Source organism: Nyctereutes procyonoides, unplaced genomic scaffold (assembly GCF_905146905.1).
Source record: "Nyctereutes procyonoides isolate TBG_1078 unplaced genomic scaffold, NYPRO_anot_genome, whole genome shotgun sequence".
NCBI lineage: Eukaryota > Metazoa > Chordata > Mammalia > Carnivora > Canidae > Nyctereutes > Nyctereutes procyonoides.
Window position 1 is genome coordinate 35,450,083 of NW_026575030.1, and position 26,409 is coordinate 35,476,491.

General features: G+C 40.8%; 1 protein-coding gene across 2 annotated transcripts in view; it reads left to right on the plus strand.

Moving 5' to 3' along the window:
• Nucleotides 1–3,312: 3,312 nt before the first annotated feature.
• Nucleotides 3,313–26,409, plus strand: part of GUCA1C (guanylate cyclase activator 1C) — a 34,096-nt gene continuing 10,999 nt past the window's right edge. For both annotated transcript variants that reach the window (XM_055315790.1, XM_055315791.1), the window contains exons 1-2: nt 3,313–3,516; nt 23,009–23,158. In XM_055315790.1, coding sequence (XP_055171765.1) covers nt 3,313–3,516; nt 23,009–23,158 — 354 coding nt within the window. The remainder of the gene's footprint in view (nt 3,517–23,008; nt 23,159–26,409) is intronic.

Here is a 26,409-nt window from a genome sequence, read left to right on the forward strand (position 1 = left end):
GTCATTATACAGATATAAATATAGACATGATGGCATCCAAAAGATTCTGTTGCTTTTTGCAGTTAATATGCCTTCAAGATCATTCCGTATCAGGATCAGTACATGGAGAGCTTCTCATCTTTCCCTGCTCCTTATTTATTTTATTCTGTGGACATACTAGAATTTATTTAATTATTCTCATTTTGATGGTCCCTTGGATTTTTACCCAGTCTTTTGGGTTTATATGAACAGATCTCTATAAATATGTTTATTTTACACATGCACAGTTAGTTATATTTTAAATAAATCTCAGAAGATGAATTGCCGGGTCAAAAGGCATGTACATTTTATTAGTAGTAGACATTGCCCAATAGTGCTCCATAAAAATTTTATTAATATATATTCCCACAGTCACATATCAGCGCCTGTTTCCTCACACATTCACCCATCCAGTGAATTATCAAGCTTTTTTATCTTGCTGACCCAAGTAGGTGAAAAGTGGTATATCCTTGTAGCTTTAAGTTATATTTCCTATGCTATGAGTAAGATTGAGCATCTTTTCATGTTTAAAATTCATTTGAATTTTTTAATTTGGCTTTTTTCCCATTTTTCTATTTAATGGTAAGTATTTTCTTATTTATAGGAGCAATCTTTATATTAGGGAAATTATTTTTTATATGTGTTACAGCTATTTTCTCCTAATTTTATACTGAAAAAGATTTTACAATGTTTTGAGTCATGTGGGATTAAAAAAATTGGGTAATTGAGTAATTGAGGAAATTGAGTAATTTCCTCTTCTTTATGCTTTCTGGTTTTGAGTCCTATTTAGAGGGGACATTCCAATGCTAAAAAGTATAAAATTTTGCCTTGTTATAATGACTTTAATCATTATATTTTAAATATTTGATTCATCTAGAATTTTTTCTGATGAAGAGAGTAAGTTAAAAATCCCACTGTTTCTGTTCCCAGATAGATACAGTATTGTCCCCCAAAGTATTCATTGAATGACCAGTCTCTTCCCCACTTGATCTGCAGTGCCAGCTTTATGTCCTGTTAAATTCTTATTTGCATTTGGGCCAAGTTCTTAAAAAAAATTCTATTATTTTTCATTGATTGTTCCAACTTTTCTCATGTTGGACCCGTGTTGTTTTGGTAGGAGTTGTCCATAATTTTATATTTTAGAATTTTCTTTTGTATCTTTGCATGTTTAATTCTTATCCAGACTTAGAGTTCGCTTTTTTAGTCAACACCCACCCCTCAAACTTCATTTGCACTTGTTTGGTGTGTGGTGGTATAACAGATTATGGTACAACTGTCTTTTTTTATATCAAGTCTTTCTACCCAAGATCAAAATATGCTTATCTGTATGTTCAAGTCTTCATTGGTGCCCTATATTAGCATTTAAAATTTTTCTTCAAATACATCCAGCACATTCTAGTTAAATTTATTATAATTTAGATTTATTCTTTGACCTTTTAGAAATGAAGTCTTTTTCCCATTATCTTAGAGTAGATTAATGTTTTATATAGCAGGATTCCTTAGTTTGGGATATCAATATTGTATCCAATATAAGAATCTTTATACTATACTTTTAAAGTCTTATCAGCAAGTAATTATGCAGATTTTTTAAAGCATCATTTACATGAAGTAACACAGTTTCTGCATCTCAGGTCCTTATATTCTTGATTTATCCAAAATCTTCCTTCCATGAGGGATTTCCTTGGCCCCTTGAAAACTTTCATTACCTTCCTCTTCCATCATAACTAGCCATTCTTCTATTAATATAAAAATTAGTGATTAATAAATGTTAATGGTGATAAGTCAGTGCCTCTGAGCATCCTTCTGGCAGACATTTAGAAAAGGTCTGCACAGAGACTCCCCCAGAGAATGGTCTTTGAAGATCCTGACAGAATATTCCTCATATTTCCTATCTGAACGGAGTCCTCATTGGCTTATCATCTTTGGCTTCCACATAAGGAATCTCATCTAGTCTAATGGTTTCGAGTAATACTTCCAAATGAATGAGTTCCACATTTCTCTAATCTTATCGAATACCTGTTATTTAACTGTAATTATGGTTTCAGAATTTTTCAATTTAAAATCTACTTTGGTATGGTTGAAACAAAATTAATCCTATATACTTTAAGGACCCCCACCTCCTGTTAAGGCACTTCATGTAGGTCCCAAGGGCTCCAGTTCTCTGGGGAGCTGGGGCTTTAAATAGGTAATCAGTTAGGACTAAGGAATAGGGACTAAGGCAGAAACCAGACTTAGGAACTGAGTCACTATGAGAATTGGGCGGGGGGGGGGGGGGGGGGGGGATGGAATAAGGTTAGGAGAGGAGAACCACGCTCAGGACCAGATGACCCTGGGTGGGAACAATGGAATTCTGTTACTTGTACATATGATTGGCAGCAAGATGGTGTGAGGGCCACACAGGGCAATTCATTTCCATTACTGGACCACGGATATGGTTCTTAGGCTCATTCACTCAGTTTTCAAGTCCTATGCAACTGGAGCTTGATTCAGACAAGACTAGCTTGGGAACTGGAGTGGGGCAAAACTAGCAGGTACAGGGCATGGGTAGAAGCAGACTTGAGAGAAAAGACAAACAGCAAAAAAATAAAATGAGAACAATGCCCAAAGACACAGCTTAATATGTCTCATTAACTGCAGATTGCACTTTTCTGCCTACCTCACCTACAAGTGTTTTTACTGCTCCTAATATGGCTCTTTCTACCTATTTCCTTCTTCTGTACATGACTTGCTTTACATTTTAACAGTACTCAAAATGTATCAGTTTTCCATGGCTTCCGACTTTTTGTTTTCATCTAAATTTATCTCCACAGTATTTAGGTATGAAAAAGCAAATATTCTCATTACTGTTTTACAGATGGGAACGCTGAGCCTGTAATGCTTCAGTGCACTTAGTAAGTGCAAACAAAGCCTCGAGCCCAGGCTTCTAGATTGAGACTCAAGAACTCTTTCTGTCAGACCCCCACTCCACAATATGAGCATAATTTATGGCTGACAGTATGGCAAGGATCATTCTTTTTAAAATATTGCCTCTGCCCTTTACAGAAAACTGTATCTCTGAGTGGCAGCAAGCATGATCCCATCAGTTAGCGATAAATGACCTTGTCTTAAAACTGTTCAGATGAGTTAATCTCACTGGCTTTCTATTCTTATTTGGCCTATAGCTGTAAGAGGTTTAGAGGAGCTCTCTTAAGGCATATGTTAGCCTCCAGTTTTAGTGAAGGGTGATGAGGAACTAAGTCGGTAGGCACCTTACATGAAAGCAACCTGAGAAAAAGCTGGAGACTGTGAATCGCGATGGGAAATAACGAATCCAGAGCTGGTGGTCAGGCAGCAGTTCCTGCTAAAGAGACCTATGTGTGGTACAGAAAATTTATGAGGGAATATCCATCTGGCCTGCAAACACTTCACGAATTTAAGACACTCTTGGGTCTGCAGGGTCTGAACCCAAAGGCCAATCAACACGTTGATCAAGTCTATAATACCTTTGACATGAACAAGGTAAGACCTTTACTTTTCATTTGGCTCTGGTTCTGAATTTTCCCCTTTTTAAAAATTTGAAATAGCCCGAGGTAAAATGTGTGCATCTCACCGAACAGGGAGCTCTTCAGAGAACCCGCAGCTTGTAGGTAAGTGAGTCATTAAACACAGTTAGCACTGACGGCATGAAAGTAATTGGGAACTAGCCTCTCCGCCCTTGGAAATGTTCTGCATGTAGGGAGTTATTTTAAAACCAAATTAAATCTCGGCATGGAATTCTAATGCTATCGTTTAAACAAATCTAATAAGTGCAGATTGATTTACAAAGACTGTTTTCAAAGTATTTAATGCGTTGGTGACATTTTATAGAAAAGCAAATTACAGGAATCTGCTCTAAAAAGTGTGATTGCATCTAGATTGGCAGGTAAAATCAATACAAATTCGCCAACATGTTGTTTGTACTCAGAAGTTGGAACGCTGGAATACTTTTTCATATCTGACCAATTTAGTTGGGAAAAATAAAACAATTTAGCTTTAAATTCAGATAAATTTTAGTTTCTAAAGATTGATACTCAACTAGTGTCTTGAATTTACTCATTCCTGAGGAGTTGTGGCACATTTGATTTTCAAGACTTGTAAAAATAAAAAGATGAAAAAAATAGAGAGTAGAAAAAAATAAGATAAAAAAATTAACAATCTAACCAAGCAGGCTCATGTTTTTCCTGACTACTTTTCCTTTTGCATTTTAGTTATTTTTGCCTGTATATTTCAAAATGGGCTGATTCCATCTAGGATAAAAGGGAAAGGGGAAATACAACTCATTGAAAAATAAATGACTTTAATAGGCTGAGAATAGATGGGAAAGAAGTGGTCATTAATTCAATACAATTAAAACAATTGGCTGCCCATTGGGTTGTATGGAATCTCGCACAGCCCTCTGAACCCTTTTCCAAATCAAAACAAAAACTGAAAAAAAAATACCAACCAACCAAAACAACAGATGATTTAAAAGGAGGTAACAGCTAGCAAAACTAGGAGGAATTAAACCTGTGCAAAATCAACATTCATTTTAATTTTTGTAATAATGTTGGGAACAGATTTCTTTTAAGACATTGTGTTTTAGGGTATGTTCTTCATTATCAAGCATGAATGAAGCACTGCCTGCTTAGCATGACAGTGTTTTTCCTCCTCATAAATTTTACTTAGTGTAGATGCAAACAAACAGTTCTGCCCCCAAGGAGCATACAAATCAGTGGGAAAATGAGGCAGATCCTGCTTTTGTTCTTAACGTTGAAATACGTTCTAGGTATGCTATAAGCTGAATGTGTGTGGCTCCCATGTTAAAACTGCCAGTTATTTTTACCAGCAAAAATGGGATTATTTGGAAATAGCAGAAAATTGCAATTTTGGACAAGCAAGTTATGGCCGAACCATAGGCGTGTCTGCAGAACAAAAGAGAGGAACCCTCTAGTACAGAGGAAAGGGTGAAGTTGGGAAGGCTTTTATGAGCAAAAGGTCTGTTGGAGTAAACTGGGAGTTTGAAGTATGGTGGCCTTTTTTTTTTTTTTTCTTTTTCTGTTTGAACTGTGACAGCATCTCACTGGGTGGACTGTTGCAGGGTGGGGTTGGGGCGCTGCTTTTGCCCCTGCTGGGGTGGAAAGTAGTAGTGTCAGCAGGCAAGATCCAGTCTCCTCCAGTGGGGTCTGCGGTTGACCAGGAGTGGTAGGGCGTGAGAGCACCCCCCGCTGGCCCCCTGGCTCCACTCTAAATGAGCTTTCCTTTTTCATTTGTCAACTGCCCAAACTCCTCTGTTGAAATCTAACACCATCCCCATCCTCACCTCCACCCCCACCCCATCCCCATCTCCATCCCCACCTCCACCCCCAACCCCAACCCCCAGCACCAACATGATAGTATTGGGGGGGGGGTCTCTGGGAGGCAAGTAGGTCATGAAGGCAGAGCCTTCATGAATGGGATTTGTGCCCTTATAAAGAGACCCCAGAGAGTTTGTTCCTGGTTGTGGGGACCCAGTGAGAAGGCTGGGTGTCTAGGAACCAGTCAGTGGTTCTCTCCAGCACCCCAATCGGCCTGACCCTTGATCTTGGATTTCCTCAAAGAGCTGTGAGAAGTACATTTCTGCGTGCTTTAAAGTACTCAGTCTATGGTATTTTCCTTACAACAGCCTGAAGTGACCAAGACAGGAAACTCGTGCGCGCGGGGGCCGTTGTCTGCCTCTGTGTGTGCCTTTCAGCTCCCCCGCTCGGCCATCCTGTGCTTCTGTCTTTGTGTGTCTGCTGCTGTCCCCTGTGCCTGCTGCTGTCCCCCTGTGCCTGCTGCTGTCCCCCTATGCAGGCTGCTGTCCCTCTGTGCAGGCTGCTGTCCCCTGTGCCTGCTGCTGTCCCCTGTGCCTGCTGAAAGCAACCTCTTCACCATGGAAGTCTGTAGCTCTCCATGGCAGCTTCTCAGACTCAGTCCTCCTGAGGGGCTGGAAGATGAGCTGCTCGCAGGTTCTTTAGGTTATTCTTCCAAGTAGCCGGTGACACATCCCACACCAGAGATTTTGCTGTTAGCCCAGTGTTTGTGGAAGCGCTGCAGGTCAGAGGTTGCTGTGTGACAACAGGAACATGTGAAAAGGAGCTCTGGGTAGAGACCTGAAGTGCTGTCAAAACCAAGCGTACTGTTGAGGAAGGTGGGGGCGGACGGCAGCCAGATAGGCAGTGTGGGCGCCTGTGCCATTGGACTGTCCTCTCAGGGACCGCGGTGGGGACGGCCAGGCCCACCTCAGCTGAATTTAAATGACTTGGAAGTTCTGCTGGTATTTGCAATCTGTCATAGAGATTTTATGTTTGCCTGGGAAGCAAGTGAACCTAGGCGGTGATGACGGATGCCACGCAAGGAGTGGGGGGGTCTGGATATGAAATCAGGTTGTAAAGTGAGAAGAGGAAGGGGGTTCATTATCAAGTGATAGTAAGAAATGATGTGCAGTTATGCACAGAGAAACAAAAAAAAAGCCATATATTTAATTAGTTCAATAAAATGATCAGCTGTCCAGAATCCTGGAGAATTTACTCTTTCCGTGGAGCTCCTCTACAGTTTTAACTCTTCTGGATGGAAATCATTCTAAAATGCATTTCATACTCCCCTGCCTCCTCAAAGTGCCGGTAAAGTGTTTTTTGATATCAGAGTCATTATTATGAACATTGGTTGTTATGTTTTTGAAATACCACGAAGCAGCCATGCCTGTTGAAGTTGCTGAGGCTAAATTTCCTAACGTTAAAAATCATGAAAATATATGCTTTTATCATGTTTGCTTTTTTTTACTGTTTTTCTTTCTCCCTGCTGTCAAACACCCCTTTCCCAGCTTTCTGATCTAATAATAATGAGCTTCCAACCTCTTTTTACTCTGTCACTTCTACCCTGGCTTTGGCATGTACCCAAGTTGACTAAACCTATTGGAATTGTGCTGTAGGCAGAAATAAATAGATCCTAAAGTTTAGTGCATAAAGTTTATAACAATTCTTGTGGCTAATCACACACCCTTGCAGGCATCTCCTTGTCACTCGATAACAGTAATTAATGATTGAGATGTGTCTAACACTGTTCTAGGGACGGCACATAGACTAACACATCCAACATCACAGTGATAATAGAACCTAGAACCTACTTTACGGTAGTGGCCATGATGTTGGCCAAGGTAATTGACCAAGATCCCAGGTACATTGCTTTGAAATCTTTCACTGCATGCAGGGCATCCATGCTTAGGTTTAGATTACCACCAATGATTGAGTGCAAAAGAAAAAATAAGGCCAGCCCATTCCTAAGACCCAGGATTCCTTCATCAGCAGGCTTCTCCTCAAGGATTCCCTGGTGGCTTTGTCAAACCATAGGTTTCAGGAGTATCTAGGACACTTCCGTCCAAACTTCTTTTACACCCTTCTTCAGCTGGGTCACATGAGCTCATTCAACCTTTCCTGACTTCCTTCCTGTTCCATTCCCTATACCATTTCTCCAAATAAAATATTTAAATTGGGATTAATAGGTCTAATATCCAATGCATAAGAGTCATAGGAAAAGAGCCCAGAGAAAATGTAAGGTTATAACAAAACAAACCAGAAAAATTTCCAAGACGTATTAGAGACATGTTTCACAAGGGGCCCAGCACAATAAATAGAAAGACATCGTTCTACAGTGTACGTGGAGAAGTTTTTTTTTAATGGAGTTAAAGAGAAGATCCTAAAATCTAAAAAGGAAAAAAATCATGAAAATCAAAATAACATTGAGCTTCATAACACCTATACCACAGACTAAAAAAAATGTGCTTCACACTTATTTATTAATAGTGAGCTGCTGGAGCAGGTGCTCCAGCAAAAAGAGAGAGTATATTAACGAAGGAGAGAGTGAATCCAACATGGGAAAGCAGATATGGGCAGTCTATGGTCATGGAGACAAAAAGTTCAAATCAATAGTTGTCAGAAAGCTCAGTGGACTGTTAACCCAGATGGCAAGGGAAGAGGAGAGTCAGAGGAAGACCTAAAAAAAAAATAACACTGATGGATTACCTTTTATGTTTGAGGATTTCAAAAACAGTATTAATTTACTAATTGATATTTAACCAATCCAATGGTGCCTTTAAAAAAATTAACAAGGCAAAGTACAAAGAAAATTATTGAAATTTAGAATGAAGCACCTTTACATTTTTTTTATCATGAAAACTTCAGGCCTATGAAAAGGAGAGAGAATGAATAATCCAGTGAGCTCTCACAGACCAATCATCTGTCTTCAGCAATTCTTAAAATGTAGTCATTTCGTTTCATCTATCCTCCCACATTTAACATTTTTTTAAATTATTTTGTAAAAACTTAGAATCTTTTTAAAGTTTTTAATTCCAGTTAACAGTATTATAGTAGTTCCATGTGTAAAATATAGTGATTCAACATGTCCATACATCACCTGGTGCTCATCACAAGGGCACTTACTCCCCATCACCTATCTCCTCCATCCCCCCACCCCTACTCCCCTCTGGTAAACATCCATTTGCTCTCTATAAGTCTGTTTCTTGGTTTGTATCTCTCTTTTTTATTTCCTTTTACGTGTTTGTTTTTTCTTAAATTCCACATATGAGTGAGATCATAGGGTATTTTGTCTTTCTCTGACTGACTTATTTCACTTAGCATAATACTTTTTAGGATGACCACCCATGTCGTCGCAAATGGTAAGACTGCATTCTTTTTTATGGCTAAATACATATATATGTGTGTGTGTGTATGTATTTATACATTTATATATAATGGAATATATAAACACATTGGAAAATATATATGTACATACATATACATGGAATATATATATATTCACACATACATAATGGAACATATATACACACGTTGGAAAATATATATATATATCACATCTTTATCCATTCATCAAACAATGGACACCTGCTGCTTCCATATCTTGGCTATTGTAAATAAACAATAGGGTTTATTTGGCTCTTATAAACATAAGGATGCATGTATCTCATAAGCATACTTTTTAATTATTCTTCAAGGTCGATAGGTGGAAATTAGTGGCTATGACTCTTAAGTCTGTTTTGTCTGTAATAGTTCCCTAACCACCTCCTTCCCCCAACACCCCATTTATGTCATTAATTTGCTAGGGAAAGTGAAAGTGGTTCTGTAGAAAATTTTGCATTCTGGATTTAGTTGATTGCTTTCTAGTGCTATTGAGCTTTCTATTCTTCATATTACCCATAAACTGATATTTAGCTAGAAACTTAAATAGATTCCGATTCACTTGCTTGGCAAAAAAATACTTCATAAGCATATAATTATTGGTTGTCACACTTTTCTTGGATTGTCTATTAGGTTCGGGAGGTGTCAGCCTGATAATGATGAGGCAGTTATTAACTCCATGTAAAATAAAGAAGTCCGTAATTTTGGTACACCAATGGGCTATGCAAAGAACAAAATGTACTTAGTCATTAAAATTAAACTCTTGACTTTTAGATTAACCTAATTGTGAGAGTATGGAGGAAGAACTATGGTGTGCTGAGAAATGTTTAATAACTAGTTCTTTAGAGGCAGGGGGACGACCTGGCAACATACGCTGATTTCCATGGGGTAAATACTCCCACCATGGCCAATTTCAAGCTACCAACCATTTAATAGTTGGCCTGCAGAATTTCTGAAAATTTAGCAGTCAGCTCATGCCACCAGATAGAATAGGCTCCAGGATACCACTAAGATATATATGAAGGTCATAGAACTAAATACCTACCATTTGCTATAGCAGGAAATAATGTCTAGAATTGATAAATCTAAACATAAGTAGAATAACCATCATTACAAACGTGTAAATAAAGGCTAGAAAAAGTAACCAAGTTCAAAGTTTTAAATGATAAGCCTTTTAGTCTATTTTTAACTATGCAATAAAAAAAATATTTTGATAACAATACATTTTTAAAAGACAACCCAAAAGATATTAGCACATCTTTGTAGGTGAGGTGAGTGATAGAAACTGCACTCTTCAAAATCAAGGTGTGTCTCTGCACAAGGAACAACCTAGGTTCCTTTCTGCAACTATGAATTATCCATCCCATGATGGAAATCCTGTGGACTCCAAAGCTGAGGGTCTAGCCTGGCCCAAACTTAGTAGTGAGTAACATTGTCAAGAACATGAGGTCTCCATTAAAAAGTACAACACACTGTAAGTGTGTGTCTCTTGTGATCCATGTTAAACCCACACGGGGGGAGATGGCGGGACTTGGAGTTACGTGAGCTCCAAGCACTGATGGTGCCACCACCACTTCAATAGTTCCCGAACTACCTCCTTCCCCCCCAGCCCACCATTTCCTCCTTTGACTTGCTGGGGAACGTGCTTCACTGCCTAAATGGAAGCTGATGAGTGGCTGGTGAACTTTAGAGCTGAGTCTGGGCCAGCAGAGATGCCAAAAACAAGAAACCCTGTGAAAATGACAATTGGTTCCTAGAGGGCAGTGCAAGCGGACAGACACAGCCCTTTTCTCACCTCGGCATCCCCGTGCTTCAGCTGCAGATTGATGCAAAATGCCCAGTTCCCTGGAAACTGCTTCCTGCTCACGGCATGGAGCTGCACTCTGGGCTCTATGCATATAGACGAAGTCGAACTTATTTCTGCTGTATTGAGATCCGGGTGGAGCCTGGCAATAAAACAAGCACCCAACACTGCTATTCGACTCCAGCCACCCTGCTTTGTTCACACGAGATCTACAATTTGCTCTTCACCTCTCCTTTCTCTTTTTAAGTACAAGTGGTGCATGAATTTATCCTTGTGAAACAACAGTGCAGAAACATGAACAATAAACAAATTAATCATGCCCTTCAGATCCTGCGCGCTTTCCCAGACCAGGAACCTACTGTGGTGGCATAAAGTAGATGTTGACCAAATATTTACAAGTGAGTAAATAAAATAGTGACAAATCGATTAGCCTCACTTTTATATTTGCACTTTTTTTCCTTTCCATTCCTCTCTCTCCTCCTTCCTTCCTTTTTTTTTTTCCATATTTATACCAAGAAGAGCTACTGTGTCTTTCAAAGGTCTAACTTAGTTCTCAATGACAGTGATTATCTCAAGGGAAATTTTAAAGCTTATTTTTTTTATCCATATAGCTTTTAAGAATTTCAGCTCACACACTCAAGCATTCAGAGAATGTAACTTTAGTTTTCCATAATGGAGTTAATTTATGTTTTGAGTCCCCATCCCCACTTTACCAAGGACTGTTCCCCCTCCACCCTCCAGGGTTGCATGTAAAGCCCGCGGGTGCATCTAAATCGGCATTAAACCAGGCAGAGGAGTAGGTTTGCTACTGATGTTTGCTGAGACTGCGGCTCTCCTGCCCTCCTGCCCCACTCACGGGGCTGCTCTCTGCAGGTGGGCCTCGTGGGTACGTTTCTCTGAGCTTCCTGCTACTCCTAGGCACCGAAGCCTCTTAGGCAGGCTCAGGACTGTCTGACCAGACACTCCCGCCAGCCTTTCTTCCCAAGCCCAATGAGCGAACCACAAGTGCTTCTGTTCTTGTACCTGCCAAGCCCACCTGGCATTCCTGTCCCCCAGACCTCTAGCCATTCTCGGCCCTCATAGAGCAGCGCCCTCTCCCCCTCCCCATTCCCCAGTGTCTTGCAATTCTCTCTTCCTTCCCTAGTCCACACCTCTCCAGCCTATGGAATCCTGATCAAGTTTGGAAGGACCCAGGAAAAACTTGAGAAACTGGCTCTCATTATGTATTCTTTCAAATCTTTTGTTTCTGGCATAAATTTTATGCTCTGAATCCTAAATGGCTTAAACTATTGAAACTCAAGAGCTAAGAATGAACTTGATTTCTGCTTTTTTGCTACAGGGACTTAACTCTTAGGCAATGAAAATCTTCACTGAATATGGAGGGCTAGATAGAAGGGATTAGCAGGAGCAGAGTGACATCTTTAATACACCGTATTATTATCCCACTGCATTTGCAAATATTTACTGAGCCCCGGGAGGTGTTGGCGGAAGGGAGGTAGACGCCAAGTAGATAGGAATTGTTCCCTGTCCTCGAAGGAGTTTATAATCTAGTGGGATGACAAATGCATCCTCAAATAAGAAAAGGGAGTAAAGAATCAAAGGCAGAGAGGGCAAAGCATACTATTTAGTTGCAAGGTTCTAGATGGGTCTCAGGTACTACGGGGCTTTATTTATTTACTTAACATAGAGCAAGCACAAGCGGCAGGAGAGTCAGACTCTCTGCTGAGCAGGGAGCTGACGTGGGGCTGGATCCCAGGACCCTGGGATCATGACCTAAGCCTAAGGCGGGCGCTTAACTGACTGAGCCCCCCAGGCGCCCCTACAGGGCTGCTTTTACACCCTGCATGGGGATGTGACTGATGGGCCAGTATCTTCCTGGACAGGCAGACTGGATGGAAGGGCCGGGGGACTCTCCAGTGCCATCCCAGCAGGACAGGCAACAGTAGAAAAATCACACTCAAATTGGGGAGGGGTATGAGGATGGGGTGAGTAGGGAGGTAGGTAGTGGACAGTCACCAAAGGGCTTACAGTCTAATTGAGGCTAGAAGCTACGTTGTGACTAAAAGCCCTTCCAGAACCAGGCAGTGTAACAAACTACAGCAGGACTGCGCTATTCAAGGTACATTTACTGGATCCGAAGATGAAGCAAAAACTAAAATGTAGAGTCAGAAAGCTTTTTGGAGAAATTGAGGCACTTTGGGACCTTGGAAGAAAGGGAAGAGCTTATTGCTAATAGATGCTAACACTTAGTGAACACTCCTCTGCCAGTCACTGTTGTAAGCACTTCAGTTATTGGGTTATTAGGTTCCTCACAGCAATAATCTACAAGTAGCTACTATTTTTAACATTCCCATTTTTACCAATGAGGTGACTGAGGCACAGAGAGGTTTAGTGACTTGCCTGAAGCTACACAGCAGAATTGGAAGGTGGGTGGTCTGACTCCAAGGGCTGCACCCTAAATTGCTATGGACCTTCAACAGAGGAGTTGAGAACTTCAACAAAGAGAACAGCTCAAACACAACTACACGGTGGGAGAGAGAAGGGTAGGTGGGAACCTAAGGCAAACGGTGACTTCCAGAGCATACCTGGCGACCGCGCGCTTCAGGTGCCTCACCTGTGTCTTTGCCACCTACAGACTCCCCGTTGTTGCCACTGCGTGTGTTCTTACCTCAGCCGAGAAATGACGTACCCCAAGCGACAAGATGCCAGTAGTGACTTGCCTGGAGAATCTCAGAGCAGAGAGGGAGCCCCCACCCCTCTGGCTCCTGGTGACATTCTGACTCTGCGATAGGCGCGAAGGTAAATGTATGGCACTGCGCCACATCCAGGCATCTGGGCTTTCTCCAAACAGTGCCATTGCGAGCTCGGAGATCAAAAGTAGGAGCCTCATAGGAGTGGTTGCCCCTTGTAGGATCCCGAGGTCTACAAGCGAGATAAAATGGTTTCTCTGAACTCATGGGTTTGGCACTCAAACCATAGATGGGGTGATGGTTTAAGCCAGAAATGCTGTTGTCAGCTCTAGGACACATTTAAACCTTAGGATAAAACAAAACAGCAGGGCAAGTTTTCGTGTTATTTAAAGTCACCTCCTCAGAAAAATCCTGGAAAACAAGAGGGAAGGAATGTGAATGATTTCTTAGAAGTATGGGTGATTAAACTGTTAGAGAAAGAGAAGGCAAATAGCAAGCTATGGGGTCTACAAGACGATGGCTGCATTGTGTGTGCTTGTTTACCCACAAATACGTTCACGTATCCAATCTTACCTCAGTGCATTAGAGGTCCACGCTGTTTTTAATGAGCCTTTCTGTGAACCTGTAATCCTGGGCCCAGGCCAGCCCAGGGCGGTGGAGGGACTGCGGGAGGCGTGGGGCTGCGGGGTCCTGTCCCAGCTCTGACCCGTATCGCCGTGCGTAATCTTGGACAAGGTTCATCACCTGTGTGTGTGTGTCAGGGTCATCGGTTCTGAAACCGAGACAAGACTTATCCAGTCTACACTACCGCTGAGCTCGTGTGAAACCATGTAGGAGAACACTTGGGGAAAAGATGCAGGTAACTCTGACCTCAGCCCCCTGTGGCTGAGTGAACACTGAAGTTTAACAGTGAAGATTAACTTCAGTTTTTATCAAGCTCAAATACCCGAATGAAAGGGTGGATCTAGGGGTTCAGAGGTCACTTGCCCCCCCCATTCCTCTTCTTTAACCCATCCAAGGGCTATAGATGGTCATTTGTGCCTCCTCCAATTCTTGCCAGTCTCAGGATGCAGTTAATCAAAGGGGAATCACCTTCCTTTGAGCTGTCTTTTCGACGCGGGACACGTGCGTGGGAGCGCCAGCTCTACTTGAAATTCAGATGTGACCTTTAGTTAGTTGGTTCCTGAGCTTCTCTTTGTGCGAGGACTCTTGAAAATTGGGGCAGGCAACCTGGATTCTACCTTGTGTCATAAATGTAGCTGTTCATTAACCCCCGGGCTGTGCTGCACCTTCTAACACCGGATCGGGGCGTCTGGCCTGCAGGGTGACGCAGTGACCGCTGCTCTTCACAAGACACACTTACTGGAAACATGACCATCTAGTAGGCTGAAGACCACTAGGCCGCAGTCTCTTAAGGGGAAAGACCAAGGCTACTACTCCAGAACCACCCACTTAGAAGCTCTCAGGAAGCATTTGTTGGTGATAATAAATCACCTCCTATTTGTTTAGCACGTGGTGATTTACAAGGCATTTTCGTAAATAACATCAATTATCAACATTCTGGCTGAGTTTCTCACCGAATTTTACCTGTTAAAGACATCAGCTGTACCTGCTGACATACGTTTAGACTTAAGCTGTTGTAACTCGTATATTTGAACCAAATCTATTGGAGTTCTCAGATCTGGCTGCGTATTAGGAGCACCTGGGGATATTATTAAAATTACCACCAGTCGGGTCTCCACCTTAGTCCCACCAAATCAAAACAATTTGTTTTAAACTGCCAGGTGGTATGAAGGTGCAACCAGGTATGAGCACCACAGTTACGGCAGAAAGACTACCGTCAAAGTACTAGAAAGCGGGGCTTTAAGCCCATTTCTGCTACCGAGGAGCCTTGTAGCATGGATACGTTTTAGAAAGGGACTCTGGGTTCAGAGCTGTTAATTCAGAGGCAGTTCCTCTGACTGTTCTTTTCATTACAGTCATAGTAGGGAAACTGCCTTGAAGCAAGTAATGCAGGTATATATGTTCCACCATCTGTTCTGCCTCTGTTTCCCTCTTCTGTTCAGTAAAGAACAAAGATCTAGGCTCTTCCATGGGAAATAGCACTCTTAGCAGATGACTGTCTGATTTAGGGTAAAGCTGGATTTCATTTCATCTGTGACAGTATTGCTTGGGGAGACACACTGGCTACCTAAAGAAGTTCCTTCCAGAAGGCTGCCATTGCTGTAGTCACTGTGGGTCTTTCGTGGTGAGCTCATGCAGAAGTGATCGAACCCCGACAGTTGTCTTGCCTTCCCCCAGAGCACCTGAGACCGGCTTCTAATTCACAGCAGTCAGGACACGGCTGAGCTGGAAGCATGCTGGGGTCAGATGCTCAGGGCTTCCTGATTGATATCCAGGACATCAACTAAGAATCGGGGGCTTGTTTGATAAGTATTGTGAGAAACCCTTTGTCCCAGAACCCTTGAATTTTGTACAATCATGGTCAAGAACAACTGCGTTTGATCTGCATAAAGATCGTGTTAAAGAACCGACCTACCAAGCCAGCAGTATATTTCTCATCTTAAAGAGGTGAGTCTCTTTTCGGAACATTCCAGAAATTCCGTGGCTGACGGAGGCTATGTTTGCTGCTAACATAAGTGTCTCTAGGTGAAAATGGGCTGGGTCATTAATGCCGAAAGTAACTTTTCTCTTACGGATTTCAAAACTTCACAAAAATATTTAAGTATTCGATATTTAAGTATTCAAGTGTGTCTGACAAAATTGAGATGGCCCTTCTATTGCCTAGTTTTGGGGGGGGGGCAGTTCCTAAAATGCAAATCAGATGTCACTGACGATTATTGATCAGTCATATAATGTGCTTATACTGCCTCTCTGGGTTTCCTTACTCTGACCATCTGAGCAACCATTTCCAGGCAGACATCTGAATTCATATGTTGCTGCGGACTTGCCACAGCTGGTAAAATGTCATTGGAAAGTGTCACATATAAAAGAATGAAAACATCTAAATGTCTTCAGGTTAGGGGCTGTGGCAATTCATGAATTTTTCACAGATAGTAGTTCTGTGAAAAGTAGCAGACCGTTAATGCTATGAGAGGGAATAGTTTTAATCTGGGGAGATAGTTTGGAGGATTTTTGCTTGACTCGGGTCATCTGTTTTCCTGAACAAGAGGGTGCAATAGGACAAAAGTGGTCTGATCTCTCATTGTGCGATAATAATTCTATGATCTTGGTGTCACTAGAACCCAGGACACTGTGCTTACTGGTTTATGCCTTTCAGGGCGTCTTTCGGGTTAACCGAATTCAGGTGTGTAAAGCAGGCTGCCTGGCCCTGTGTGCATAGCAAACGCTACACCGACATCAATAGTTGTCATTGTCATTATGATTAATATGATTGTTATTTTTACTATTTGCAAAACGAAGGACTGTTTTTAGAACTGAAATTCAACTATTTGAATCAGTGGAATGAAGCCCAGTTGCCCCAAGGACATTACCCAGATTATAAATCTGTGGCTCTATCCCTGGGACAAAACTCCAAAGCAGATGTCTCTGAAGTATATCGAGATGACATTTCAGTGTCTGTTTCTCAGGGTCTCTCAGGCGGAGAGTGATGGCAGGACCACACTGGCAGATCAGAGGATACCTCCGAGATCTCTTCCCTGGGACTTTTACCAAGTGGGTGGAAGGGCTGCTAGGCGGGTGTGCACCTCTGAAATGGGGGAGCCAAAGCAAGGCCCAGCTGCAGGGCAAAGGGACACCCCTGAGTCCCCGCCAAGAGCAGAGGTGAAGACACACAGGGTTGGCTACACCAGTGTGTAGTCTTCAGGTCCTGGACGGGCTGCTGGGGAATTCTCCAGAGAAACATAGGCTGGGAGGGCTGTTGCCTCTGGGGTGCTGGAGGCTAAAACCTGGGCAGGGGAAGGGGGCTAAGGATTCCAAAATGGACAGAAGTGTTCTTCAAAGATGTCAAGGAGCAGCAGAGGCAAGGAGAGAGGGAACTCCTTTTGCCCTGCGAAGCCAGATGGCCAAGCAAGCCAGGTGAGAGGGAGGCCTGCAAGGGGTGGCCCCAGGAGCTCTCTGGGCTCACAGTCTCCCCGAGACGAAGCGGCTCAGGCCACACAAGCCAGCTGTCCCTCAGGCAGCACCAGGTATGAGGGGAATACAGGTGCCAAGGCTCAGCATCTTCAGACATTCTGGGTCACCTGACTTTATACCAAATCATCTTACGTATCACGTATTACCAAATAGTTTACACGTGTGAATCCAGAACAACACACAGCACTGAATGCATCCCATCTGGGCGGACCCCTCTTCTAGAAGGAGAATTCAGTTGTAATGAGTTTTGAGGGCAATAAATATTGGGTGGTACAATGAAAAGCCTGAGAGTAAGGCTGACTGAATTTAAATCCTGGATCCACCTATGTCCAAACTTTATTATTTAACTAGTCTAGTTTGCCTCTCTGAAAAATCCGTTTTGTCCTCTGTAAACTAATAATAATAATAATAATAATAATAATAATAATAATACCTGTCAGGTTGCTGTTAGAATTGGAGATCATGCTTGGAAAGTGACGAGCACAGCACTTGATTTTATAGCTTTATACTTAGTAATAAATAATCAAATCATTGTTTCATATGAAACATTTACATTTTATAATTTAACTTTCTACCTGCATTTCAAATTGATCATATCCTGGAAGCAACGGTGACTTATGGCAGGTTGTAAACATTGCCTGGAACCTTATAGTCCACCTGTGGATTTTCTGCTGGACAGAGCACTAGCTTGTGTTTTCCTTATTTTTTATTGTATTAGACTTCCAAAGTTTCATGTCTTTAATGGTAGAAGAAAAAGTCTTACATATATTTTTATCTTTTTATACTTTCTTTATAGATTTAAAAAGTATGCCTTATAGTTCCCGTATATTTTAGAGACCATGAGAAAGCTTGGATTTAAGGTCTCCATATATTTTTTCTCTCTCTTATTTTCACCCCCCTCTACAAAATGATTCATAACATATTAATGGACCAAACTCCTCTGGAGCCTGAGAAACTGTCATGCTTCCATATCCTGGTCCTGTTTAACTCTTCCCTTTGATCCACTCCATCCTAAGAACATAATGTATAAATCTATAAATGTGTTGGAATTCAAGTTATTTTGGTACCCATGCTCCCAAACTCTCCTTTTCTGAGGCTCATGAGAATGGCTTTGTGGTGCCCCATTTCCTCTCTGCCCTCAACCTCAAAGGAGGTCAAACTAAAGTTTTAGGATTTGTGATGCAGAATTATGGGACAAAATGAGAGTGAAAGGCTGAAGTGCTCTCCTGCTCCAGCGGGCCGGGAAGTGGAAGTTGCTAACAGTGGAGCAGCAGGGCGTATGTGTGGGAGTGGGTGGGAGAGGAAGGGGGTGTTGTGAAGAAATCCATAAATTTCTTGCAACTTGTGGTTGTTCCAGACTTGCTGGAAAGTACAGACTTGCTGTTATTTTGAAATTAATGTTTGATTGCTGGGCTGTATTTGTAGGACTCTGTCATTATTCTGAGACTGAACCATGTGGGTCATGTTTTTTCTAATTAGTCTTAATAAGGTTACATAAATTCAAGTGAGAATAAGTTAATTACCACAACCACTTGGGCAGGTACCTAGATGATCACGCTGCCTACAAAGAAAGACATCTATAAGAAAAACAGCCTAGGTTCGTGTTCCCAAATCTTAGGCTACATCAGACTCACCTGGAGAGCATTTTAAATTGCAGACTCTTGGGCCCCATCCCTAGCAGTTTTGATGCTGTTGTTTGGGGTCAGGTTCTAGGATTCTGCATGTTTCATTGTCCCCCTGTGATTCTGGTGAAGGGAGTTTAGGAACCCTACTCTGGCACAAGGCCAATCGGTGTCAGACATCTCCAGACAGTTCTATGTGCCACAAGGGCTCCAGTAGCTCAAATACAGAAATATGAACTTAACAGTGTCCCTTGGATAGTCTCAAAGAAAAGTCTTCACACATTCTTTATTGCATTCTTCTTAGTCATATTTGCAGGAACATCTCACCTTTTCTGTGGCTCTTATCCCCCGTTCCATGCTTGAAATCTATAGGTGACCAAAGGCAATAATTATTTAATCTTCTGACATACAGAATAAGCATTACCTAAAACTCTCTCCAACACTAACACAAGCCATTAAATAACACTCACCAGAGTTGTCTCACTAATGCAAATTTCTGCATTTCTGCAAAATCTTACCAGAAAGATAATTGGAAAGAAGAGTTGGCTGTGGATTGTTAAGTATTTGTCTAATTACATAATGGGATGCTGAAATGAAAACAGATAATGTTTTGCTTGCAGGAGATTTTGGAAAAGGCTGCACTTCGTCTAAGTAGAAAAGGCTTCCTTACCCACCATCAACTTTGGTTGTAGATTAACTAGATTGTCCATTTTAAAGTCGTACAATGAAAATATTTATGCTCATCTCCTGGTACAGTTTGCTCAGAGCTTCCAGAGCCTGGTTTGGAAGGAGTGAGGGCCACTCGCCCACTGTGCCTAATCATAAAATACCAAATGTTCTAAAAGCAGCATTGCTCAGGCTAGCCTGTTGCCATTTATCATGCAGGTGACGCTAAAACTCTAATCACTGAAGCAGGACTTGAGAAGTGAAACAAACCATCACAGAATACAAGGTTTTTATGGAAACTTTATAGCCAGCCAGCTCAGTCTTCTTAGGATGCTTTTGTAACCTCTGGGCAAACACACATAAGAACCATCCAGGAAACAGTTTATATAAATTTATATATATATATATATATATATATATATATATATAAATTTATTTAAAATTTATTTTTAAATTTATTTAAAATTTTTAATTTATTTAATCATGATAGAGAGAGAGAGAGAGAGAGAGAGAGAGAGAGAGAGGCAGAGGGAGAAGCAGACTCCATGCAGGGAGCCCGGTGCAGGACCCAATCCCGGGTCTCCAGGATCATGCCCTGGGCTGAGGGCTGCACTAAGCCACTGAACCACCGGGGCTGCCCCAGGAAACAGTTATATTGATTGGTCAGCCTAGAGACACAGGAGGAAGATCTGGGAGCCAATGTGCCCTGGCTGGATACTGTCCACCCACTTTATATCCTCTGCACCTGCTGGTCTTGTCACTGAAAAATAATGGTCATGTCCCACCAAATTGGAAGGTATTTTGATGTCATCTTAAATGAATTTCAACTCTATGATAACATATTTCCCTTGTCTCAGCCATAGGTAGGCTAGGAATTAATATGGTGAAGTGGTAACGACCAGTGAGAAAGGCAGATGGAGAAAAGGTAAAACTAACTTTGTTTTGTATACTTGAGCCAATTTCCTTTAGGAGATCCATTCAACCAGACTCCAGACTGTTAGCAGAAGTCTTACTACTTATAAGAAATATTAAAGTTATTGATTGGGTAAAGATATCGAAGTTGTAAAATGTAAACATCTAATACAGTAAAATTTTAAAATATTTTCTTATATTTTTATTATATATTGTATAAAATTTTTAAAAATAATACATTTTGAAGACAATGCTATAATGATTAGCACACTGGCTTTCAATATACAAGATATTGTAGTAGTCTTTAAAAAAAACAAAACAAAACAAACAAAAAGCTGTTAACCAGCCAAGAAGGCTTTGCTTCACATCCACAGCTACTGGGGATTTTTCAATTGTCTTTTTTATAGATTAGACACAAAAGCTTGAGCCTCAAAGCAAACACATACCATTTACAGCCCTTTATTTCCAAGGGAAAGGAGTATTTTATGTCACATCCTGTTTTGTAAATAGGACTCTGCCTTCCAAAATTCCAAGGAGAATGCAGCTGACAGCATGCTTTCTTGGACTGTGCATGCTACCATTGGCATCTGAATTCCTACAGGAACTTAGCAGAGAGTGGGTCACTCACCTCCCTAGAGCTGGTTATCTTTCTTAAGATAGTTGAGCATTGGGTTGAGCAAGGTTTGAAGGATATGATTTTTTTTAAGATTTTATTTATTTTATTCGTGAGAGATGGAGAGAGAGAGGCAGAGATATAGGCAAAGGGCAAAGCAGGCTCCTCACGGGGACCCTGATGTGGGACTCGATCCCAGGACTCTGGGATCACAACCTGAGCCAAAGGCAGAAGCTCAACCACTGAACCACCCAGGTGTCTGTCTCAAAGGATATGATTCTTAAGAATGATACAGACTATTTCTGTTTCAACTGAGAGTGTTTTACCAGTTTAAAACAGAATGAGGCGAACTGCATAAGCTTGAGAGCCTTAAATAATCTTTTCTAAGATGGAGTAAGATGGCAAAATCTTTACAGAAAAGAGACTCATAAATTTTGATTCATACTGAAAACGATGTACTTAAAAAGAATCGTGGAGTTTAACATTCCAAAAAGATCAGCTGGGCTCTCTAAAAAGGAGTACAGAATTTAGTTCTTTGGTATTTCCTTTCTATTAGAGATTGGTACCCCGTCTTCTCCTGAGTGGAGGACAAAACCTGAAGATATTCAGAAGACAGCCACTGTAGGATGTCTGGTGGTGAGGACACAGCCTTCCCTCATGGCATTTCAGAATTTTTCCCTTTTTTTGGCATAAGGAGTAGATATTTCCTCTAAAAAAGACACTTACCTATATATTTAAGGTTACCTGTTTCTTTTTTTTATACCATTTTACCCCTGTCAATAAACATTTTTTGATTTTCTTCTTTAATATCTGGAACAGAGCCCAGCTCCTAAGAACAGCACATCAAGTAATTCAGACAAACCCTCCTAGTGAAAACCTGATGTATACATACAGATAGTCGTATGTTTATATACACATTTATACATATTAATAGAAATTGCACATCTTCACTAGACTTCCAGACAGAGGGAAGCCCCAGTGGTTCAGCGGTTTAACGCCGCCTTCAGCCCAGGGCCTGATCCTGAAGATCCGGGATTGAGTCCCACATCGGGCTCCCTGCATGGAGCCTGCCTCTCCCTCTGCCTGTGTTTCTGCCCCCTCTCTCTCTCTCTCTCTCTCTCTCTCTCTGTGTGTGTGTGTGTGTGTGTCTCATTAATAAATAAATAAAATCTTAAAAAAAAAGACTTCCAGAGTAGAAAGAATGAACTAGAAGCAATATCTGAAAGGATAATGACTGAGAATCTTCCAAAACTGACAAGACACTGTGAATTTGAGAAGGCTCCTTCCCTGCAAGCACTCATGATTCAATTAGATCAATGAGTAAAAAAAAAAAAATAGTTAAAATGCAGATTGTCAAGTAAGGAAGTGGAGGATTTGCACAGGAAGAATAACATATAAACTGGAAGGTCAGGAAATGTATCCAGAGTAGATTTTGTTGGAGTTAAAGCACGAAGAGGACAACTGCTTATTTTAACATACTTATTTTAGTTAACTATCATAATTATGTCACTTATTTTACACATTAAATTATTCAATTATCTCAAATATCTCAACAATTATTTTTATTGCAATAGTTTTCTCAAATAGATGAGCAACAGCATTAAAATTCTGAAGTTGAGTTTACAGACTAAACTCCAAAAAACAAAGGAGACAATTTTTTTTAACATCTAATCTATTTAACTTTAAAGTTACTTGTTCCTATAAATTACCCATATCTTTGTTTGTTTGTTTAACTAAATGCCAGGGGAAAGTTCTATGCTGAAATCTTGTGGGTTGTATTAATTTGTGCTAATGGTCCTGCTCATGAACCATGACTTCTCAAAAAAAAGCAATTGATTTTCCTGAGATACTTATTTTCTTTACCACCTTGCTTTCCATAGGATGGATTTATTGACTTTTTAGAGTTTATTGCTGCTATAAATCTGGTTATACGAGGAAAAATGGATCAAAAATTAAAATGGTATTTTAAACTGTATGATGCTGATGGAAACGGTTCTATTGACAAAAAGGAACTACTGAACATCTTCATGGTAAGTGAAGTAGTGAAGTAACTTTGTAGGACATTGTATAGTTCATGCAGTTTTCCTCCCTCTGGAGCTGGTGACAGCTCTCTAGATGATTGGTGACTCTTGGGATATACATTTGGAACCACTGGAGCAACGTGAGTTTCACCATGCTGTTGGTTACTGAGTGTGCACCTGCAAACCAGCACTTTCTTGTCGGTGTTCAAATTCACAAATGTAGCAGATGAAAAGTGAAATAAACATGATCTAAAACAATCTTTTTGTCTGCATCTGTGCAGTTTTTTTAGGAGCAGCTCAAATACTAGATGGTCTAGATAGCAAGAGCCATGGACTAAGAACATAGGTACCTGAGGACCCATGTTTCTGGAGGCTCGACTAAAGTATTTCTAATAAGCAGCTCAAGGATCTTGGGTCCTTTCCAGCTCTAAAGTTCAATAATTCCCTTTATAAATATCACCCCCCTCCATCACAGAAATGGGAATAGTTATCATCATGTATAAAATGAAGTGGATCATAGAGTAAAAGATGATTCAGCGGGACGCTATACCTAAGTGAGGATGTGAGGTAAGATAAACATTATGAATGCAATATAGTGAATTTGGACTCGGAATTAGAATCAGGTCTTAGAAATGATCTGGTCCAAAGTCTTTCACTTATAGATGAAGGAGTTTGAGTTACAAACATAATACATAGTATAAATATTAGCAAAAATGCAAAGAAAAATAAATGGGTAGAACTACAATTATAATTAAACACCTCAACAAATGGACAAAGTTCATATTTAAGACTGTTTAGCAAATGTAGAGTTAACCAACATATGCAAAGAATTCAAGACAATAATACTAATATCGTATATTATCATATATAATAATCTCACACAGGCAATTTACAAAAAAATGCCAAGATGCACTTTATAATTGAATTTTGTAAGCATTAAAATTCAGAAATTCTGTACCTACAAAATTAGGAATCAAAAATTCTCTTTAGAGTATGCCCAATCCCATGTAAATTTTAGACTACCCTCTTAAATAAACATACTCAAATTTATTTTAAAAACATTAAATATGTAATATAGCATACAAATATTGAGGAATGCCTCCAAAGCAGTACTCAGAGCAAGGGTTCTTATCCCAGGATCTATGGATCTGTGGCCTTTGGGAATCCTTGAAGACCCTGAAATTGAAGACAAATTTTTCCCTGTATGTTATCCGTTTTGGGGTAGAGAGTGATAGCCATTAGATTCTCAAAAGAATTAGGAGGATTGAAACGATAAAAGTGATTTCGCCTAAATCTTATGGAAATTTTTGAACAGACTCATTAGTTAAAACGTATAACTTATGTTAGCAAAGAAAAGAGAAATATTAAATAGCTAATTAAGTTTTTTTTCTTAAAGTGTTTATAAGGAAAAGAAAAAGAAATACGGAAATGGAAATAATAAAAGCGTAGAGCAGAAATTAATAGTTGATACTATTTGTCTCCAATTAAATTAATAAAGATTAACAAGAATAAGATGTAATTCTGGCCAGGGGACTATAACAAGAATCTTACACACTGTGGAGGGACTCTAAATGGATATAACATTCCTGGAAATTTGGTAACCTGCACCAAGAGGGTAAAAATTTATCTTTATTTTAGAATCAACATTTTTGGTCAGGAAAAACAATTAACATCATCAAGATAAAAGTTCTATGATTTACATCACAGAGTCCCTTAAAATACTAAAAATAAGTGACTTAAAAGAGGAAAAATTTTAAATAAATTAATGAAATGGAATATGTACTTATAAAAAATGAGTGGTTGACACACATGCTTTCTATATGGGGGCAAGTAAAAAATATAGGGTAAGGAGTAATACATGCAGTTTAAGTTCTCTCAATACATGCTAACAGGGTGTTAAAATACAGCCCAACCATCAAAAGATCCAAAGGAAGTACTAGATTTTAGGCGAAATTTACAAAGGAAGTAGTTACATCTTAATTTCACTTCAAGGGCATAAAATGGTCAGGAGGATTTTTTTTTAGAAGGGTTATTAAACAGGATTTCTTGGGTAAGAGCCCTCAAGTCAATAGCATGGTGATTTAAGGAGATCATTGATGTTTGGGGAACACTGTGTTCCAGTGTTTAAATCTGAGAAACCTAATGAAACAGGCTATGGCGGCAGAGTAGAGGGGTACATTTAAGAAGTATCTCATGCCCGGGATCCCTGGGTGGCACAGCAGTTTGGCGCCTGCCTTTGGCCCAGGGCGCGATCCTGGAGACCCGGGATCGAATCCCACATCGGGCTCCCAGTGCATGGAGCCTGCTTCTCCCTCTGCCTGTGTCTCTGCCTCTCTCTCTCTCTCTGTGTAACTATCATAAATAAATAAAAAATAAAAAATAAAATTAAAAAAAAAGAAGTATCTCATGCCCAAAATTAGTTGGGATGAAGGTTTTTTCGTGGATCAGATATGGGGGGGGGGAGGTGAGGAAAGCTGACGTACAGTTGTCTTAGATCTTGTCCAGCTGAGCCACATGGAGGAGTGAAGGCATCCCAGAAGGAGCTGGAGGTAGAACTGGAGAGTGGTTCTCAACCAGGAGCCGTGTCATCGTACTCCTCCTCCCCCAGGGGACATTTGGCAATGTTGGGGGGCATTTTGGTTGTTAGCAGGGGAGTGAGTGGAGGAGGGTGTGGTGCTACTGCTATCTATTGTTTAGAGACCAGGGGTGCTGATAAAGTCTCCAATGCACAGGACACTTCTGAACAAGAAAGAATTATCCAGTCTGAAATATCTATTATGCAGATGTTGAGAAACTCAGACCTAGAACTTCTAGAAGGAGCCTCCTCGAGGGGTCAGCTAGAATCAGAATGCATGATGCACATCTAGGGAATTGCAGGAGAGAGTCTCAGTAATGAAGGGGAGGCATGGTCTCAGACAAAGAGTGGATTTTAAACATCTGCCATCCAGACAGCTCTGACGCTAGATAACCGTGACACTGCCTGCCAGGTCAGAGCTGTCCTGCTCCCCCATCTCTCCCCCTCCTCCTGCTCCCACTCAGCCAAGGGCTTAGCAGGAGAAAATGCAGATATGCTAAATAAAGGAGGAAAGAAGGAAACAACCCATGCCTCCTTACCTGTCCCCCAACCATGTTTCTCCTGTAGAAGAGGGAAAACATGGGCAACGCTGATGATTCCCTCCGAAAATACCCCTTCAGCCCTCATCAACCTTCCAGTCAATCTTTCAGTCTCACATATATTGCCTGGAGGTGGGTGACAGACA